The 19672-nt window shown below is 39.3% G+C and overlaps 1 protein-coding gene across 6 annotated transcripts in view; it reads left to right on the plus strand.

Moving 5' to 3' along the window:
- Nucleotides 1-19672, plus strand: part of VPS13B (vacuolar protein sorting 13 homolog B) — a 500947-nt gene that overhangs the window by 363538 nt on the left and 117737 nt on the right. For all 6 annotated transcript variants that reach the window (XM_086608763.1, XM_086608762.1, XM_086608766.1 and 3 more), the window contains exon 34: nt 10011-10713. In XM_086608763.1, coding sequence (XP_086464889.1) covers nt 10011-10713 — 703 coding nt within the window. The remainder of the gene's footprint in view (nt 1-10010; nt 10714-19672) is intronic.

Raw genomic sequence — 19672 nt, forward strand, 5'->3', positions numbered from 1 at the left:
ATAATAATAATCAGTAATGCAGAAAAGATAATTTTCCAGGCATCTGGAGGGTTTAAAACCTGAGGCACTCCAGATCCCAGCACGCATTTCAGGGAGCATTCGTGTGCCAGCAGTTAGACATTTCTCACTGGAGACTCCTGTACTGTGGATTTTTCTGTTTGTGGCGTATAATTTGACCCAGTCTGACTTACATTACTGGAAATAGTGTACAAGGAGGTTTGTTTAGTTGGACAACATTTGTGCATGACATCTTCTAATCTGCAGTGGATTTAGTTAATTGCGTTTTAGGTGTTCAAAACAGATAAAGACTCTAATATATATTAAGGAAAAGATAGTAGCATTTGCTTTTGGAGATAGTCATTTAACCGTGCACTTATTCAGTTAAGAGACCGCAGGTGTATTCTGTATTATGGAAGTCAAGTACCAAGTTACTTTATCGTTTTACAATAATGACTTTTCATTCTTCATACATTTGTTCATCCTATCCTAGAAAATAATGCCTAAATTCACATTCTGAGATTCTTTTGAATCCTGCTTTGAATCACTGCCAGGGTATTTGGCATTTGCTTCTGTATCTTTTCATTTATTTTACAGAACACTGAATATTAGTCAATGCGAGAATAATCCAATGTACTCCAGTGGGAGTAAATAACTTTGTTAAATTTCTCATCTCCGGATGTCACAACAGTGAATCATCTGATATTTCTATATTTAATATTATTAAATTATTTAAACTCTTGCATCTAAGAATTGTTCAGTGAATTCTTGTTTTAAACATACTCATCATGCGAGAAAGTTTTTGATCTATGATTGAATGCCTGGTCAAGAAAACATAGAATCATAGAACAGTTTGAGTGGGAAGGGACCTCAAAGATCATCTAGTTCCAACCCCCCCTGTCATGGGCAGGGAAACCCTCCACTACATCAGGTTGCTCAAAGCCTCATCCAACCCGGCCTTGAACACTTCCAAGGATGGGTCATCCACAGCTTCTCTGGCCAACCTGTCCCAGTGCCTCACCACCCTCAGAGTGAAGAATTTCTTCCTTATATCTAATCTAAATCTCCCCTCTTTCAGTTTAAAGCAGTTACCCTTGTCCTATCACTACGTGCCCTTGTAAAAAGTCCCTCCCCAGCTTTCCTGTAGGCTCCCTTTAAGTACTGGAAGGCTGCTGGAAGGTTCTGCCCAGAGCATTCTCTCCAGGCGGAACAGCCCCAACTCTCTCAGCCTATCTTCACAAGAGAGATGCACCGGCCCTCGGATCATCTTCGTGGCCCTCTGTCGTGGTTTAGCCCTGCTGACAGCTCAGCTACCACAAGGTCACTCGCTCACTCCTCCCTCCCCCTCCGTGAGGTGGAGAGGAGAAAAATGTAACAAAAGGCCTGAAGGTAGAGATAAGAACAGGGAGGGATCACTCACCGGCCATGGTCCCAGGCAAATCCTTGCCCATCAGATTGCTCCAGCGCAGGCTTCTTCCCCACAGAGTCACAGCTTCTTAGGGAGCTGCCACCCACTCTGGCATGGGGTTCTCCACAGCCTTCAGATGCCTCTCTGCCTCATCGTCAGTCTCCAGCAGCTCACGGAGACCATTCTCTATGACTTCTTTCAGCCACAGGCATCTCTGCTCCAGCATGGGGTTCTCCACAGACTGCGGGTGGGTCTCTGCTCCGCCGTCAATCTCCACGGGCTGCAGAGGGGCCGCTGCCATCTCACCGAGGGCTGCAGGGGAATCTCAGCTCCAGCACCTCCTCCCACTCCATCTTTGCTGACCTTGTTGCCTGTGTGGCCATTTCTCTCAGATCTCAGTCCTCTTTCCGCTGCAGCCGTGCCGAGTCTGACAAACCTTGGCAGTCCTGACCCAGCAAGTGCCCCAGGAGCGGAGCGCTTCGGAGCACTCCAAGCTGCACCGTTGTGGCAGCTCCATTTGAGTGGCGGCAGACCAGTGTGGGCAGCCACCCACCCCAGAGGCCGGGGGCAGCCCCCCGCCTGCCCCCTCTCTTCAGTGTAAATCCAGCCCCAGTTTGGGCTCCTTTGTCTCCATCTTAAATATGGCATTCTCAGAGGTGCTGGCAGGCTCAGCCCTGGCATGAGTGAGTGGGGCGTCCACCTGGCCCGTGGCCGGTCCCAACGGTTTTGGAGCTGGGGAAGCTCTTCTCGGCTACTTACAGGGGCCATTTCCACAGCCCCTCCTGTGCTACCAAAACCCCTTCACATAAACCTAGCACACCCTCCTCTGGACTTACTCCAAAAGGTCCATGTCCTTATGTTGCAGTCCCCAGAGCTGAACGTCAGTGTGTAGGACCCAGGGATTTTTTGCACCTAAGCCCTGTATTGTGACAAGCGCCACTCAGTAGCTCTGTGGTTTCCCAGGACTGATCAGTGGCAACACCACTTAAAAGAATCCCACCGCAGGCTCCGATGTACTAATTTCAAGGGCAAACTTGTTTATACAGCCATACTGGGTGCTGGATTAGGTAATTGGTGTCTCTAGTGTTTAAGAGCAAGCTTTCTGTTGTGAAATCCCAGCCTTAATGACTTAAAATTCAAAGTGCTCCAATGTTTTTTGTTGTGGTGGTGGTTTTTCTTTTTTTTCAATGCACTTAGGCACACCAGTGCATAAGAGTTAATTCATTCTCCTGAAAGGTTCAGCTAGTTCAACAAGACAAAGTTGCTTTCTGTAATATCAGATCAACACTGAACCACCATTGGGTTCAGTATGTCTGTCTGCATGGAAATGTGACCCAAAACTGAGCCTGGTAAAACCACAGTCTTCTACTGAAATCTTAATCCTGAAATGTTAGAGAATGTCATGCAAAATCAAGCTGAAATTTCAACTACTTCTTTTTAAAATGTCCAAGTGAAATATGCAAGCAAACTCTCATGGCAAAATGTGATTTCTTGGCTTTAACACACAAAAAAAAGAAGTGCAAGAATGAACAAACCCTCACCTTTTCTAAAGTGAGTATGTGTATTTTAATACAGATTTTTTCATATAAAGGCACAGATATGAACTTAAAATTCTGAAATTAAATTTGAAAAAAAAAAAACACAAAAAAAGCTAATACTTTTAGTAAAACTATTAATGAAAAATTACTGTTGGGCAAAGTACAGATTCCGCCTGGTCTTTTTAAATTGAAAGTGTTTCTTTAGAAAACAGAATATTGAACACAGAAGTTTCTTGCTGGCCTTTCATAGAGTAGCAAAATAAGCATAGAGTTTGTATTAAGATGAAAAAATAATTCGGTTAGCGTTAGAAGGGATTTAGCATTTGCATATACCCATGTTACAATTGGAACATTTAGGACAGCTTTGATTTATGAATATTTGGATCAGGGTTTAACAGAATGCAGCCTCTTACTCTACTTTTGAAGAGCTAAAAAACATTGCACAAAGAAGCTGAGTTTGTATTGCTCCTTGCCATCATATCTTCCACGTAGTTCCTGCAGTATGGTGAAAATTACAATTGAATTTCTGTCAGGAGTATTTCTCTAGGTCTGGGAGCTCATATACACCATAACATTTCAAATTAGCATCACTTGTTTTGCAGCAAATTCTGGTTAAAAATTAAATTCCTTAGTATAAAAAAATTACATTTGACTTTTATATGAAATAAGCTATTTCAAATATTTCTGATACTTTTGTTGCCTTGTTTTGGCTTGATTTTGTAGTTCCCTTTTTGGAGGACAGCTCTGTATTCATATCATACGGAACTCTTTCTACAGTTTGATTGATACAAGTAGACGTCAGTCAGTCTAGATTAAATTGTAGGACTGAAGTTTTAATTAGAAGCTTAAAAGAGAAACTTCATTAGACTGGAAGATGTAATTTAGCAGTCTAATATGCTTGTGTGTATGTCTCATTATATTTTCCATGTAAGATTAGTATGTTAATTTACAAAATAATTTTGAGAATGGTCAGAACTAAAGTCAGTCATATAACCCATATGAAAAACAAAAAAAAATTGTTTTAGTTGAAGTGTTCAGTAGAACAATGTAGCAAACTCTGGTTAACCAAAAAAAAGATTCTTTAGATAACAAGAATATGTCAAATGAATTTCTAAATTGTTGGAGAGTCTTTGATGGAGTAGATGAAGCACTTAGAACAAAGCCAGAAAGAAACTATGCAGTGTTTTCTTCATAATTCCAGTTTAAGCACAACAGGAAAAAAAAAATTGGAATATACTGGGTTTTGTTGCTCAGTTTTTGGAGAAGGCAAGATTATTATTTCCATGAAAATATTACTACTTTTTAGCAAAAGAAGTAAAAACTAGGTCACATGCCACAGTGATGGAGCAGATGTGATTGGCACTTTGATTCTGTGGTTTCACACTTGTGACACTTTCCATAATTTATGTAATGTGAAGAATGATCTCATGATTGTCTGAAGGGTTTTGATCAGAGTTAAGGAACAACTATGCAGGAGGCTGGAAATTTTACTTCAATAGTGTCATTATATAACTGTAATTAATGCTGGAAAAATTATGCAGATGTAGATGCTTTTAATCTAGAGCAGTTGCACTTCCAAGTATTATGCTGCTTACAGTAATTCTGTTAATTAAAGAATTATCCTGTGAGGTATCAGTGAAAGAAAATCAAACTGATAGAAATGTTTATAGTGAAATTTGCACATGCTTATTATTTGTTATCATTGAAAACTCTTGAGAGATTAAGAAAATGAAAATATAAGGAAAAAGTGCTGCCAATTGCTGTAAAACTTCTCTCCACTTTGGAAAATGTGTTAATTATTGGTCTGAAGTATTAGGTTGTGTGTTTACCTTGATGATTTTATTGCCTTTTTTTTATGAAGTGAAAACTTTGAAGACATGCCTCTACCCTCTACATTCTTCTATCAGGAATGGAAAATAAGTAAGAGTTACCTGCTTAAGATTGCAGTGACCTCAGATGGGACTGCTTGCCAATTTTGAAAAACAAATATATTTATTTACCCTTGATTTTATGATGTACTTCTGTGCGTGTGTTCTACGGAAACATGCTATTTCCATGCCCTTTCACTAGATAGATGTATGTGTCATACGCCCTATTGAACTCAAGGGGTTAAGCTAGTAAAGTTACCTATCTCAACACATGAAAAGGAAGAATTAGCCACAGTTCCCTAGCTACCAGTGTAGCTTTCAACACCTTTTCTATGGTGTCTAGTATTGATAGGATACATAACTGTGAAAGGACGAGAAAATGGACTGAAGTGATCTAAGAAGTAAACTATCATCTTGACATGTTTTTTCTAGCTATTGAAAACCTTTCCATATTGCAACTCATTCTGACAGTGAAGCTGTAGAATTCCTCTGATTTAAGTACCATCTGGTTATGCTCAAAGCTTTAAAGCTATTATCTCAGCATAAAATTTCAGCGTCCTATACTTTTTTCTTCGCCAAACTATCCATTTTTAAGCCACAAATATTTTTCCAGTCCTTTCAGATTTTATCTAAAAGTATATTTTAACAGTATTTAAATAGTTCTTAAACAATAACAATTTATCTTGATAGATGACATGCTGTGTTTTTTCATTTTATTTTAATTAGCCATTGTGGAACCAAATTCCCTTTTGTTTTATTCCTTTGAATACTGTTTAATTATAGTTATCATGCCAAATATCTTAAAGGTTATTTTACCAATACAGTTTCATTTAACATAAGCCATGTGGAATCAATAGTCCTGTTTCCTAAAGTGAATGCTTGGAAAATCTTACATTCATATGTTAAGAGTACACATCCTTTCCTCATTAGTTGGAAAGTACAGGGATTTTGGCACAGGTTCTGTGTGGAAGCATTGTGCAGCTTTTATATGGATTTTGTTTTTAGCCTTTGATGACACTGTTTAGAATAGGAAGTATCTAATAAGTAAAGCATTTTGTCTAATGTGCTGCCAGTGTGTTTAATATATGCCTGGAGGTCTGAAACATTATCTTCTCCACTACAGTAATATGCATTTAATTCTCTGAAAGCAGAAGGTCGAACTTTTAAAAGGGACTCAAAGTACATTTTCAACTAAAATAATTTAGAACACATGGGATAGGGGACCAGAGTAATGTACAGTTGGTTTTTATGGTTTAATCATGATCATGTTAATGCACACCAGTAGCTAATTAAAGAAAACTTTTATTGTTCATTTTAAATGGGTTATGTAAAGAGTAAGAGAATTGATATAATACAGCCCAATGATAAATGTTACCATTACATTTGCTAACAGCAAGCTGATATTGCTCTTCTTGACATCTTTAAAGTATTGACCCATTTATTCCATAATAAAGGAAAGAATCTTTTTTAGAGTTGTTATACTGAGAGTCATTCCCTCTCATATCCTTATCCCGTTAGAGGAATACCTAAATGATTCCCAAGTTTATTACTAGGCATATTTTCAGGTTAGCTGTGAAACTTGGTTGGTGCTTGATGCTTACTGAACTGAAATTGATTCAAGAAGTTCTAGTGGTACTTCTACACCTTTATTTTGTACCCAGTTGTGTTATATAAAGCTGTCTTGCAAATCATTACTCACTTGTTCCAACCTTTATAATATATGTGGTAAGAGCATACATAAGTCAAAGTTTCATTGTGGAACCGGGTGGCATGGAAAACCATAATAGGATATGGTGTCTTTCACCTTTCAGGCACTGGTTCATATTCCGAGCTGCTTAGTACTGAGCAGAAGTTACCATCTGACTGCTGTTTGGTGACCTGCCTGAATTGATTTGGGGCCTCAGTAAAGTTTCTGTAGTCAAATGTCCACATAACTGGAAACTCAGCAGTTGGGACCAATTAGCACCCTTGCAGTAGTATTCACAGAGAAAGTATAGTCTGAATGAGGATGGAGGAAGAGCTACTTTCTTACATTCCTTGAGGTGCTTTGCATAGACCTGCACATTTAATAAATAATTATAAAGAGAGGCAGAAGAAAAGAACTAGGCTTCAAGTCAAGTCTATTTAGGTGTGAGAAGAGACGATCTGTTCAGAAACCAGAAGTACTATGCCTTCTCCCTCCACTCAGTCATACACATGCAATGCTTTTCTTCCTAGAAGATTATAATTTAGTGAGTGGTATTGTATTTTCAATCCCTCTAGCCAGGTCAAGCATAACTTAATATCAAGTAGCTGTAAAAATTTCTGCTGCATAGAGAAAAACAGAGTATCATGTAGTACCCGTAAGAGTGTCATTCACTACAGAACCATACTTTCCAAAAAGATTTTTCATCAGACTGAGCTGATGGCTGTGGAGCAATTAAAAACTGCTGGGTTTAGCAACATATGCTCTCTACTTGTTTTCAGACAGCGTTTCCGTGAAATGATATGGCAAGATTGTTTCACAGCGCCATCCCTTCTGTCTTCTGCTTGCCCTCAATACATGAGCGATAAAACCATCTATACCATTTTTGAAAGTGCCATCAGTGCAGGATATGGGCAAAGCACTTTATAGTTTACCAGACAGAAAGGCTGAGGTGTAAATAGCTGAACTTTGCTAGGGTATCAGGAGGAATCAGAATTTCTTGGCTCACAATGTAGTAACTCATTAAAACGGTCTCTAGTTATTTTTACAGAGGCTGCATTAAAAGCGGTATCACATTTACAAGTCATTGATATGAGTCTGCCATAGAAATCAGCCACAAGGAATTTTATTGGTTATTTGAAAAATATGTACATGAGTGAATCTGAAAAGATTGTAACCAGAGCTGGCAAAAACCTTTTCAAAGAAAATCTCAGCTAGTTAATGGTTCTGTTTTAGGATTTCCTCTGTAATACTTTTTTTCTAGCATGTTTGTTCCTTTAAAGAAAAGGGAGAGGGGGTTGCTCCCTTTGTTTCATAAAGCACAATATAAAGGAACCTTTTAAAAAACTGCTTTTCTTTAACTCCCCCACAACCCAGTTTCTGCAGTATATGTAGAACCTATTAACATTGCTGCCTAAAGACCAAAGTTTGAAGAAATTCGGTAGTTCACTGTTCTTCATTCCTGTAGTTAAGTTGCTGATAAAGTACCTGTAATTCATTACTGTATTTTTCAAGAGGAAGTTAAAGTATGGTTTGCCCTATTTTATATCTCTCTTTTCAAAGATTCATTAGGGTGAAGAAGATAAAAAGAAACAGTTTTTAGAAAAAGAAGTAGGTCCTGGAACAAAGAAATGAAATTGGTAAGACAGTGTGCAGTGGCAGCCAAAAAAAACCCCAACAAAATATTGGACATGATCAGAATGGAGATTGAAGGCATCATTTTACTGCTATGTAAAACCATTGTGATTCCGCTTCTCGAATACTGTGTAGAATACTCATGAAGTGTATAGTGGAGTTACAGAAGTAGAGAAGGATAGCTAAAATCATTAAAGGTGCTGGAGCAGCTGCTTTGTGAGGAGATACAAAAAAGGCTGGGATTTCCCTGTCTAGAGAGGAGAAGGCTGAGGGGGTCTGTGATCAAGGTTTACAAAGTCACAGCAGCAGTGCTAAAGCTGAAGGTGGACCTGAACGTTCAAATCATGCACTACAAAAGGTTGGGGAAATGCAATGACACTAGTAGGAGATTGGTTTAAACCAAAGGAAAAAAAAAAGTTGAAACTTGCCCGAGAAGGTTGTGGAGGCCAGATGTTGTCAGCAAGATCAAAAAGGAAGTGGACAAATTCATGGAGAACAAGTCCAGAAATGGTTACTAAAATGACTATGCAGGCATGTACCACTGACGTCCCAAATGCAACAGCTGTGGATGCTTGGGGAGTAGGAGAGGAATTTTGCAGGAAGTGCCCAGGGTCCACGGTCTCTCTTGACAGTCTTCTCCTTGTGCTGTCAGCAACAGCATACTGCGCTGAATGGGTCACAGATCAGATTGAGTTGGGTATTTCTTGTGTTAGGTCTTGTACGGAGCAGAGCAGAAGCACTTCTGGGCAATGCAGATGAGAATGTTAGTTATGCTGTGGAAGCTGTACAGGGTGAATGTGTGACTAAACTCCATATGAATCAGAGGAGTTGGCCATACATTATTGGTAGTATTATTACTAAATTTCTGCAGTTTTTTTTTCCAAATATTTTAGCATATGCTCCCTACCCTTGTCCTCAAGCTCTTTGTACAATTTCTAGTTATTCACAAGCAGTATTGGAAGGGTTTTCTTCCTGAAGCACTTCCTTGTCTTGGAGAGATGTGTCTCTTGACCTACTACTATGTGGTCCCTGGACACAGCCTCGCAACTTTTTGCTTCGCTCTTGCATTTCCTGTGACAGAAGGAAAGTTCTTTTTACTGTTTATCAGTGGTGTATGTTTTCTTTTTGAAATATTTCTGTATGCACTGATTTCTTATGTGAAACCCTGTGAATGTGACAGCCAAGACCATATGTAGCCTTGATGAGCCTTGATAAGTTAAGAACTCATACCCCATCGTGGAGGCAGTCTTTAGATAGTGCTGACATTTCCTTCAGTTTTGGTGTTTTGTATGAGGCAGCTGTCATTTCCATGACTCTTAAGAAAAATATTTCTTCTACAACATAATATTTATACATTTCAGCTTACAATTTCCATTTAGTCTTTTTGTGATTTTGCAGTAGATTAATATTACATTCTATTTCATCTAAACCCAGTAAAATATTTTCATGCTAAAGAGGACTTTTTGAGCATCAGTGGCCAAAACTGGAAAACAGTTCTGACTAGGCTTTTTTTTTACGTTGCGTTATTTCACAGACATATGGTTTTATATTAAGCCATACATTTCTTGTACAATCTTTAGAGTTTAAACAAAGAGTTTAAGTTAAAAAACAAAATCATTTAAGCTTAGAAATCATTGGTCTTTTTTTTTTTTCCTTCACATGTTCTTTTGGCACTTCATGTGTTGTGAGTCATCATTTCATGGGAACAGACACCTGCTGTGTTTTCATGAGTGATTGCTGTGCTAAAGTTAACTTGGCAGATTTTTTTTTTAGAATTCTCTTTTTTAACATCATGTTTATATAGTGATTGTTTGTTGCCACTGAAATGGAAATAGTTGGGATATGAATATCATAAATTAATATAATATTTTCCTTTGCAGGTTTCCAGACAAGAGCAGAAAAAAATGGATGTGTCTGATGGAGGAACAGTTGAGACTTCTTCCCGTTATAGCGGTGCACAGGACAGTGGAATCGGCAGCGACAGTGTTAAGATCAGAATTGTTCAGATCGAGCAGCACAGTGGTGCCAGCCAGCACCGCATTGCCCGTCCTTCCCGCCAGTCTTCCATCGTGAAGAACCTCAATTTCATTCCCTTTGACATTTTTGTCACAGCAAGTCGAATCTCCTTGATGACTTACTCATGCACTGCCTTACCTAAATCAAAATCAGTACAGGATCAGAAGGATGGTGAGAAAATAAGCAAAAGCTCCTTGAACCTTCCAGAAGCGGACTCAGGTGGCAGCGATGATTCCAAGAAGCCCAGTCAGCCATGCATTTCCTCTGTCACAGCAGACGATCTTTTGAACAGTAATGTTCCCTTGCCTCCTGGGAGAAAAACGGGTCTTTTGTCACTGGAAAGTCTGCATGCTTCCACAAGATCGTCTGCTCGACAAGCCCTGGGTATAACTATTGTTCGGCAGCCTGGTCGCAGGGGAACTGGGGACATAGAGCTCCAGCCGTTTCTCTACCTCGTCGTATCGCAGCCCTCCGTGCTCCTGAGCTGCCACCACAGAAAGCAAAAGGTAGAAATATCAGTGTTCGACGCTGGTCTTAAAGGAGTAGCCTCAGACTACAAGTGTACAGGTAAGAGCATTTAACATTCACTTCTGGTTATAACTGCCAAAATAATTGCACTTCTCGAAGTGGCTGAAGCCGTGGAAAACAGCTGAGAGACTTCTAGGACATCTTTAAAAATCAAACAGTAAATATCCATGTTTTTAAGATTATACCCCACAGCTGAATCAAGTTAAGTGTGTAAAATGTGTGAAATTAATTAAGAACTAACCTTTTAGCTTAACTCGATTAGGGAGAAGTTAGAGTAATGCAACAATCTCTAACACAATCTGGTAATGAGAAAGTTCATCCTATTCCTCGATACTACTTTCTCATTACCAGATTGTGATAGGGATTGTTGCATTACTCTAACTTCTCAATGTTTTCTAAGGAAGTAAGAGTTGTAAGCTAAGCTGATTTCATAAAAAGCATTTTTGTAATGACTAAATATCACAATATTGTCCTGTATTAGCCTACTGATACAATTTAAAGGTAAACATTGTACAAGCACCTGGTGTTTTGACCATAAGCTGTAAGAAAATTATAGTGATCTTCCAAATGACATCTAATGATGTAATGTATTTTAAGTTTTCATTCAGCTGAGTAATAGGGCTTTGCAAAAATTTCCTTCTCGTAATGAATGTTTTTTCTTTTAAGTTTTTTCATATGCAAAGCTTATAACAAGAAATATCAGAATAACTGTTCAGAAGAAAATATTCTGAAAATTTCTTTTTCTCTCTTACCTGTGCTGCTGAAGAGAGAAATCAAATGATTGCGATTCATTTGTCTGACGGCCAATGTTGGCTGTAAGAATTCAATGAGATATATCATTACAGAGTATTACCCAAAAAAAGTATAAACGAGGATGCAGAGATCTGCTGAAAGTGCATCCAGAAAAGTATGGGGTTTTAAATTGTTCACTGAATGAGAGCTGTAGGTAAAAAATATTGCTAGGTTTTTTTTGCCAGAGTTCATACGGCACACTAGTTGTGAAAAGTAGTATATGTTTTTTCTGCAGCTATACTGAATCTTTGCTGAAAGAGATGGTATCTTTCGAAAATCTGCATTCTAATGATGTGTTTATGCAGAAGACTAAAAATTCTGGTTTTAATAGATCTTAATTTCTTTCAGAAATCTGAATTATAGTGGAACTTTTAAGATAGATTAAACAGTGAGGAAGATTAGACAAGATATTTAAAATAGGGAGAAGATTTGCTTGCTACTGTTTTCTTTTATCATTCTTTCATTTTCATTTCATTCATTTCTTTTCATTTCTTTCTCTACTATTGCTGTCCTGTCTTGAAAGAAACGCAGCTGTGTCATGAATTTGATTTACTCCAGACTCCAATGTACATTTGTTAAATGCTATATAAAGGTGGTCATTGTGGCAACTAATATGAAAATAATTTAAAAAAAACAATTAGCAAAGCAGAACTTGAAGGAAAGTTGGAGTAGTCATAAGTTAAAGGTCATAACTTCATTAACTTAATGTTTCGGAAAGATGCAATAGAACAACTTCATTTCTCATATCTGAGGCATTCAAGTATATCCTCATAAAGCTGCCACCGTATTACCAATAAACAGGGCAAAGTTCTCTCCATTCTGCTCCTACAAGAAGTCTTTCACCAGCTTCATACCTATGGGAGCAATTCTAGAAAACATAAGCTGTAGTAAGGTCTTCCTACAAATTGAAAGTGGATCAGAGAGCACAGAAGTGTGGCAAGAAGTTTAAACAACAAAGATAGTAGGAACATAGAGCCTGAGAGCTACTCAGTCACCAGCAGCTGTTCAGTGAGACCCAAAGAGGGCTTTTTGGGGGACCAAAGACTGGTCCTACATGGGCCCTACATGGGCCTTACCCTTTTCTTTGGCTTTTTGTCTCCGTGTCAGGCAAAGGTAAAAGAGTATGGAGGCAGGAGTCAGACATGATGTGAAGGCAGAAGTTCTGGTCTCATCCTGCTGCCTTTGTGGGCAGTAGTAAGTACCTTACTCATGTATCAGACAGAATCCCGTGTTTGCTGCTGAAGCATTAGGGCTCTTTTCAAAAGAGTTTGAGAGGTAGTTGCCAAAGTCCTAGTGCCTAAAAACACCATCCTAAAGGTATTAATAAGTTAATAAAGCTAATCTACACTTCAAGTCACAGACTAATTCATATAGCAAAACAGGTAGTATAAAGCTTTTATTGCCTCTTCTTTAAGAAGACCTGCTGTGCTTGTAATTGCCTCGTCCAGGATTAATGTTGTTGTACCACTGTAGTAACATGTTGAGTTTGGAAATTTCTGTTTTTTGTTTCTAGCATGCATATTTCAGGGAAAATAACCATGACCTATGTGTTGTGTGTATATATATGTGTGTATATATATACACACTATATATTGTATATCGTATAATACAGCATCAAGAGCTTTGAATGGCATTTTCTGCGCTACCACAGTCAATTCCATCCATCATGCCAATTTTTCTTGACTTTGTGACTATCCACTGACAGTTTGATCTGAAAGAGAGGTATCATCCAAATGAAGGACTATGTAGAGTTTATTTGAAAGAAAAAAAGTTAGTTTCTCTTCCTCTGTACAATAGGTATGCACTATATTATAGAATCATAGAATCATAGAATGATTAGGGTTGGAAGGGACCTTAAAGATCTTCTAGTTCCGACCCCCCAGCCATGGGCAGGGAAATCCTCCACTACACCAGGTTGCCCAAAACCTCATCTAACCTAGCCTTGAATACTTCCAGGGATGGGGCATCCACAACTTCTCTGGGCAACCTGTTCCACTGCCTCACCACTCTCAATGTAAAAAATTTCTTCCTTATATCTAATCTAAATCTGCCCTCTTTCAGTTTAAATCCATTGCCCCTTGTCCTATCACTACACGCCCTTGTAAAAAGTCCCTCTCCAGCTTTCCTGTAGGCCCCCTTTAGGTACTGGAAAGCTGCTATATGATCACCCCGGAGCCTTCTCTTCTCCAGGCTGAACAGCCCCAACTCTCTCAGCCTGTCTTCATAGCAGAGGTGCTCCAGCCCTCGGATCGTCTTTGTGGCCCTCCTCTGGACTCGTTCCAGTAGCTCCATGTCCTTCTTATGTTGGGGACTCCAGAGCTGAACACAGTATTCTAGGTGGGGTCTCACGAGAGCTGAGTAGAGGGGCAGAATCACTTCCCTCGACCTGCTGGCCATGCTTCTTTGATGCAGCCCAGGATACGATTTGCTTTCTGGGCTGCCAGCGCACATTGCCGGCTCATGTTGAGCTTCTCATCCACCAGCACTCCCAAGTCCTTTTCCTCAGGGCTGCTCTCGATCCATTCTCCGCCCAGCCTGTACTTGTGCTTGGGATTGCCCCGACCCACGTGCAGGACCTTGCACTTGGCCTTGTTGAACTTCATGAGGTTCTCACAGGCCCATCTCTCCAGCCTGTCAAGGTCCCTCTGGATGGCATCCCTTCTCTCCAGCGCATCCACAACACCACACAACTTGGTGTCATCTGCAAACTTGCTGAGGGTGCACTTGATCCCACTGTCCATGTCTCTAACAAAGATGTTAAATAGCTCTGGTCCCAGTACTGACCCCTGAGGAACACCACTCGTCACAGACCTCCACTTGGACATTGAACCGTTCACCACAACTCTTTGAGTGCAACCACCCAGCCAATTCCTTATCCACCGAGTGGTCCATCCATCAAAACCTTGTCTTTCCAGTTTAGAGACAAGGATGTCGTGTAGGACAGTATCAAATGCTTTGGATAAGTCCAGGTAGACGATGTCAGTTGTTCTTCCCCTATCCATCAATGCTGTAACCTCATCATAGAAGGCCACCAAATTAGTCAGGCAGGATTTGCCCTTAGTGAAGCCATGCTGACTGTCACCAATCACTTCCTTATTTTCTATGTGCCTTAGCATAGTTGCCAGGAGGATCTGCTCCATGATCTTGCTGGGCACAGAGGTGGGACTGACTGACCTGTGGTTCCCTGGGTCTTCTTTTCCCCCCCCCCTTTTTAAAGATGGGGGCTATGTTTCCCCTTTTCCAGTCATTGGGAACTTCACCAGATTGCCACGACTTCTGAAATATGATGAATAGTGGCTTAGCAACTTCCTCTGGCAGTTCCCTCAGGACCTGCAGATGCACCTCCTCTGGTCCCATGGACTTGTCCACCTTCAGGTTCTTAAGATGGTCTCGAACCTGATCTTCTCCTACAGTGGGCAGTTCTTCATTCTCACAGTCTCTGCCTTGGCCTTCTGTGACTTGGATCTGTGTCTTGGATCTGTGACTTGGACTTAATATTTTTGTATTACTCTGTATGTCAAGGACTGGAGGGTAGGAAGAGGGCATAAACGATGTTTAATTTACAGCGAATGTTGCTAAAGAATGTTTCCAGTTAGACTGTCTAGAAGACTGCTCTTCTTGTGTCTATATGTATGGATGCAACTATCTCTACATTATCTAAGGTAGAATAGGAAAGAGGGCACAAGTTAAACATAAAATATATATTTTAACAGGATTATAAGAGCAGATGGAGCGTATTCTCCCTTAAAAAAAAAAAAAAAAGAAAAAAAAATTTCAACACTGGGACAAGGCAAACAGGCCTGATGATAACATGTGAGAATTACATCGCACCATGGAGGTAGCAGCAGCTCAGAAGGTTGGGCCTATAACATAGCAAATTTCATCACAACCTAAAAAATTGAGACTTGTCTGGGAAAAAGGAAAAATTATATTTGTTATAAAGTTTTATTGGTACTCCTATGGGAGTGGTTTCTCATTACTTATACCGATACAGTTAAACTTACATAGTTAAGATGTATATGAAATATGTAGATTAGTTCCAAAACATGCTAATAAAAACTCTGCCATTTCAAATCATCATTCTGTGTGTATATATACACCATATATGCTGTGTAATAATATTTTAGGAGGGTTTTAAAGCATTTGGAAAAATCCTTTTGAATCAATTTTGTTGTATGTTTCTGAAGACTTGACTACTGTTAGTTCAACAGCAGTAGATTCAGGTCTTACAAAATACTATGCTGTTTCTTATGGCTTTACTAAAAGAAAAAAAATCTCCAGTTCTGAAACAACTCTCAAATCTTGAAAGGCAGAAGCAAATACAAAATTCTGTTGTGAAAATAGGAAAGACTTTTTTTTTGATGGATGTTAGTTCCAAAAAAACTTCAGGGTAGAGAAAAGCTGATTGTGGTTTGGACCTAGATATGTTTTCTATTCCTCGCCTCTCATTAGTGTATTTCTAAGAAATATATTGTTCAGCTGTAAATCAACAAAGAATACTCTAGAATTTATAACTGCTTCTAATGGGTAGTTTAATGAGAGGTTGTTTTATGGAGCTTTGATTAAAATAAGGAAATTAACCCGTAGAACTGCTCCAGCATGAATTTTAAAGAGAATAATAGTTAATCCTGGGCTGGTGACAAAATTAAGCTTACTGCCTCATGATGGTTTACTACTTTGAACATGTATAGAAATTAAGTTTTTAATCCTGTTACGAAGCCACATAATTTTATTTGAGACAAGGTTTTGTTCTTATTTTTGAAAGATTTCAAGTGAATAGAGCTTAAAATTCAGGATCTTGCGCATTAAGCCATCACTTTTTTTTTTTTTTTGTGAGAAAGTATTGCACAGTGGCCGAAACACCAAACTTCATCCAAAGTACTTGGCTGCTCTGTCACTAGCTGTATTATTTTTTGCTTACTTTCTGAAACATGAAAGAAATAAGAACTTAAAAATAAAATAAGAGGAAATAGACAATTTAAAAGTCAAGTATTGTTAGTTCGTTAATTAGCAGTAGCAGCACGTTTCCATCAGGCCTGTGTCTGTATGTGGGCTCATTTGCGTGCCTTGGAGCTAAAGACCTGCTGGTTGTGCTTTCAATTTCCTCAGTCCTTCTCTCCAACCAAGTCCACAGGCAAGTCAGTATGTAGGAGGAAGAGACTTACTAGGTTATTAAAATGTTAGCTCAGTTTTATTGTGGTTGTGCTAAACTGCTTCATTTGTGTTTTAAATTATTTTTGTAATTGCGCGGCTTGATTGCAGTTATGCTACTGCCAGGTAAATCAAAGTAAATAAATTAATGGAATAAATATTAACTGCTTAATAAGTGCCATTAAAAAGACTAGTTGCTCCCTGAGTTTACTTGTAAGATTCTGTATAAATAGCCTGAAAGATACTATAAAACAACCTTTTTTTATTCAACGCTCATCCTACATTTAACAAAAAGTCGTCTGCTAACCATTAGTTTTTGCAAACAGAGCATTGGCCATTTCCACTTAAATAAAAGTGGGTGCAATTGTTTTTAATGTAATCTCATAAGCCGCTTTTATAAATATTTTTTTTAAATCTCTATTTGCTTTGTTTCAGGTAATGTAATCCAGATACAAAATTGCCTCATTTCCTGAGCGTTGTGCTCTGGGCATTCTTGAAAAATCTTTTTTTCTATTTGTTTATTTGTTTACTTTCAAAGAGGGGGTTGCGGTGCTTGGTTGTTTTAAGGGAGAGAAATTTCTCAATAAATATCTGTTACGCGTGGAATTTCTTTGACTTCCACCAAGCGTTTGCAAAAAACAGGCTTTGTGAGGCCGTCCAGAATTATTCTCGATTTTTGTTGTATTTTATTTTTTTTTACACCCACGCCTTTGATGGCAGGGGGTCCATGAAGAGCAGATGCGGTAGCTAAGACCACATGTAACCTCTGATCCGGTGGAAAGCCTGGGCTGCGTGGCAAGCAATGCAGGCTGGCGCTGGCAGGCAGTCTGATTCACTGCCTCGCTGTCAGCCTGAGCTTCCTACATGGCACAGAGAGGATTTAAGGCTGTTTGCTAGCATAGCATTGAGGGAGTTCTGCTGGAGTGTCACCTGTTCCCCTCCGAGTTTATTTATTGTCCAGTACATCTGCATCCACGGACTTGGAGAGGGTGCAGCATCCCCCATAAAGACAAGCTGGCCTGGGAATGTGCATTCCTCAGGTTACTGTAAGTGCTCATTTTTGAACTTCCTGACACAGCGCTTGTGAGTACGCTAGTAGAAATGTTTTCCCACTTGTGTTCTTTAAATTCCGATGGAAACCATTTTTAAAACAAGACCAAACGTTCCACTTCAGAGTTCGAAATGCAGAGATGATTGCAGCATCCTACTGGCTTTTAAAATTGACTGCAGACCAAAACATGATTCATCCATTCAAGTAAAAGCATGTTGCGGAGCTCGTTTGCTCTGGGTAAAGTTCCAGCTGAACAGGCCAAGTTGGTGTCCCGTGCACGCACTCGGTAGCCCTGTCCCCTGCCTGGTGGCTGCTGGGGTGCTGTGGATCGCTGAGCCCCCCCATTAAAGCCTCCCACAGGCTGTGCCCCCTGAGCCGCCCTGGCTCTCAGCTACAAACTGGAACAAAACCACATTTTGAAGAGTGAAAATCTCCAAGACGTGAAATTTCTCCTGCCTCTCTCCTTTCCTTTCCCCTCATTCCTTTTCTTTTTGGAAGTTTGGAGGTTGCTGTCTGCTGTTAACATGAAAGCTAGGGGATAGCAGGTGAAATCAAATGCTTGCGAATTCAAATCAAGTTTAGGAAGGTATTTCATAAACTGCAAGGTTTGGAGCTGAGGTCTCGACCTTAGCAAGACGGAAGGTGCCTTGGGATGTTTGGGTGGATTCAAAAATAGCCTGAGATTGTTTTTTTTCTTAAAAAATAAAAAGGGGAAAATGTGGACTTACTGAAGGCCTCACAGCTTCTGAGTCTTACAGATTTTAAATTACAGTCTTGATTGTTAATCTGTGATAGTTGTCTCACCATTTTGCTTTTGCTGCCACAGACAAATTTTTCACATGGTGTAGAGGATAGAATTTCTGGCCGTCTTCACCACTCTTCCCTTCTCAGGCCTTTCTTTTCTCTCTCTTGGCTTGCTGCAGAGTAATTCTAGCCTCTCCTTTTACTTATATATGCATCCCTTGGGTTTTCTGCAGCATTTTCTTTATACAAATAACTGCAAATTTAAGTGTTGATTTTTGGGAGAATCATAGAAAATGGAAATGGAAATGACCTATTATAATACATTATTCAGACCAGTTCCCTGCTGATGAATAATTGTTCCCTATTGTATATTTTATAGTGTTCTGTCAAGTGTATTTTTAAACATTCTGAATGTTTCCATCGTTTCCTTGAGGGAGAAGAGTCCTTTTTCTAACAACTCTCCGCATCAGAGATTCCTCACTTTTCAGCCGAAATTTTCTCTTTTTCATTCTATTACTTCTCTGGCAATTCCTGTGCTCTTGGCATAGGGATTGATTGACTGGGATTGTTTTGTTCCTTTCCTGATCCTTAATCCTATGAAAATACATATGCTGTTTTCTACCTTAGAAAGTATTTTAATCAAGAGGCACGTATTTCAGTCTTGTGACCTTTGATGTAAACGAATTTGTCCAGCCCAGATATGTTTTGTAGCTCCTGTTTGTAACTCTCTTCAAGTTTTAGAGATATACACCAGCATAGTCAGTTATGAAACCCCTGGATTTCAGTTTTCTTCTCATTATATAAAAACTTATTTATTAATCCATATCTGGCATATTTGGATGTATGGTCATGTCTGTAACCCAGGTTCCAAATTAACCATATGCCATGGACTTGAAAGCACTCAAACTAGTTCTTTGCATGGCCCTTTAGGATTATTACCTCCGATGCAAAATTGTGGTGATGCAACTATCCTCCTTCCAGAATTAGCTCAGTTTCAGAATAACACAGTTTCACTTGAACTGGAAAAAAAAAAAAAAAAAAAATGCTTGAAATCAGTAAGGTTAGTGCTGGGTTAAAATGAATATATTTTGTTGGACTCAGGCTAATTTTGTGCATTGAGGTTTCTTTGTGTTGTGTTCTTAATCTGTAAGTTCTGGAGTCCTCATTATTCATGTATCCTAGTTCTGCAGTGCCCCGGGTAATGAAGGGGTGACGGTGCTGCGCTCCTTGGAGACGTGACAGAGCAAAACAATCTCCTGA

The sequence above is a fragment of the Tauraco erythrolophus genome, chromosome 3 (genome assembly GCF_009769465.1).
Source record: "Tauraco erythrolophus isolate bTauEry1 chromosome 3, bTauEry1.pri, whole genome shotgun sequence".
Classification (NCBI taxonomy): Eukaryota; Metazoa; Chordata; class Aves; order Musophagiformes; family Musophagidae; genus Tauraco; species Tauraco erythrolophus.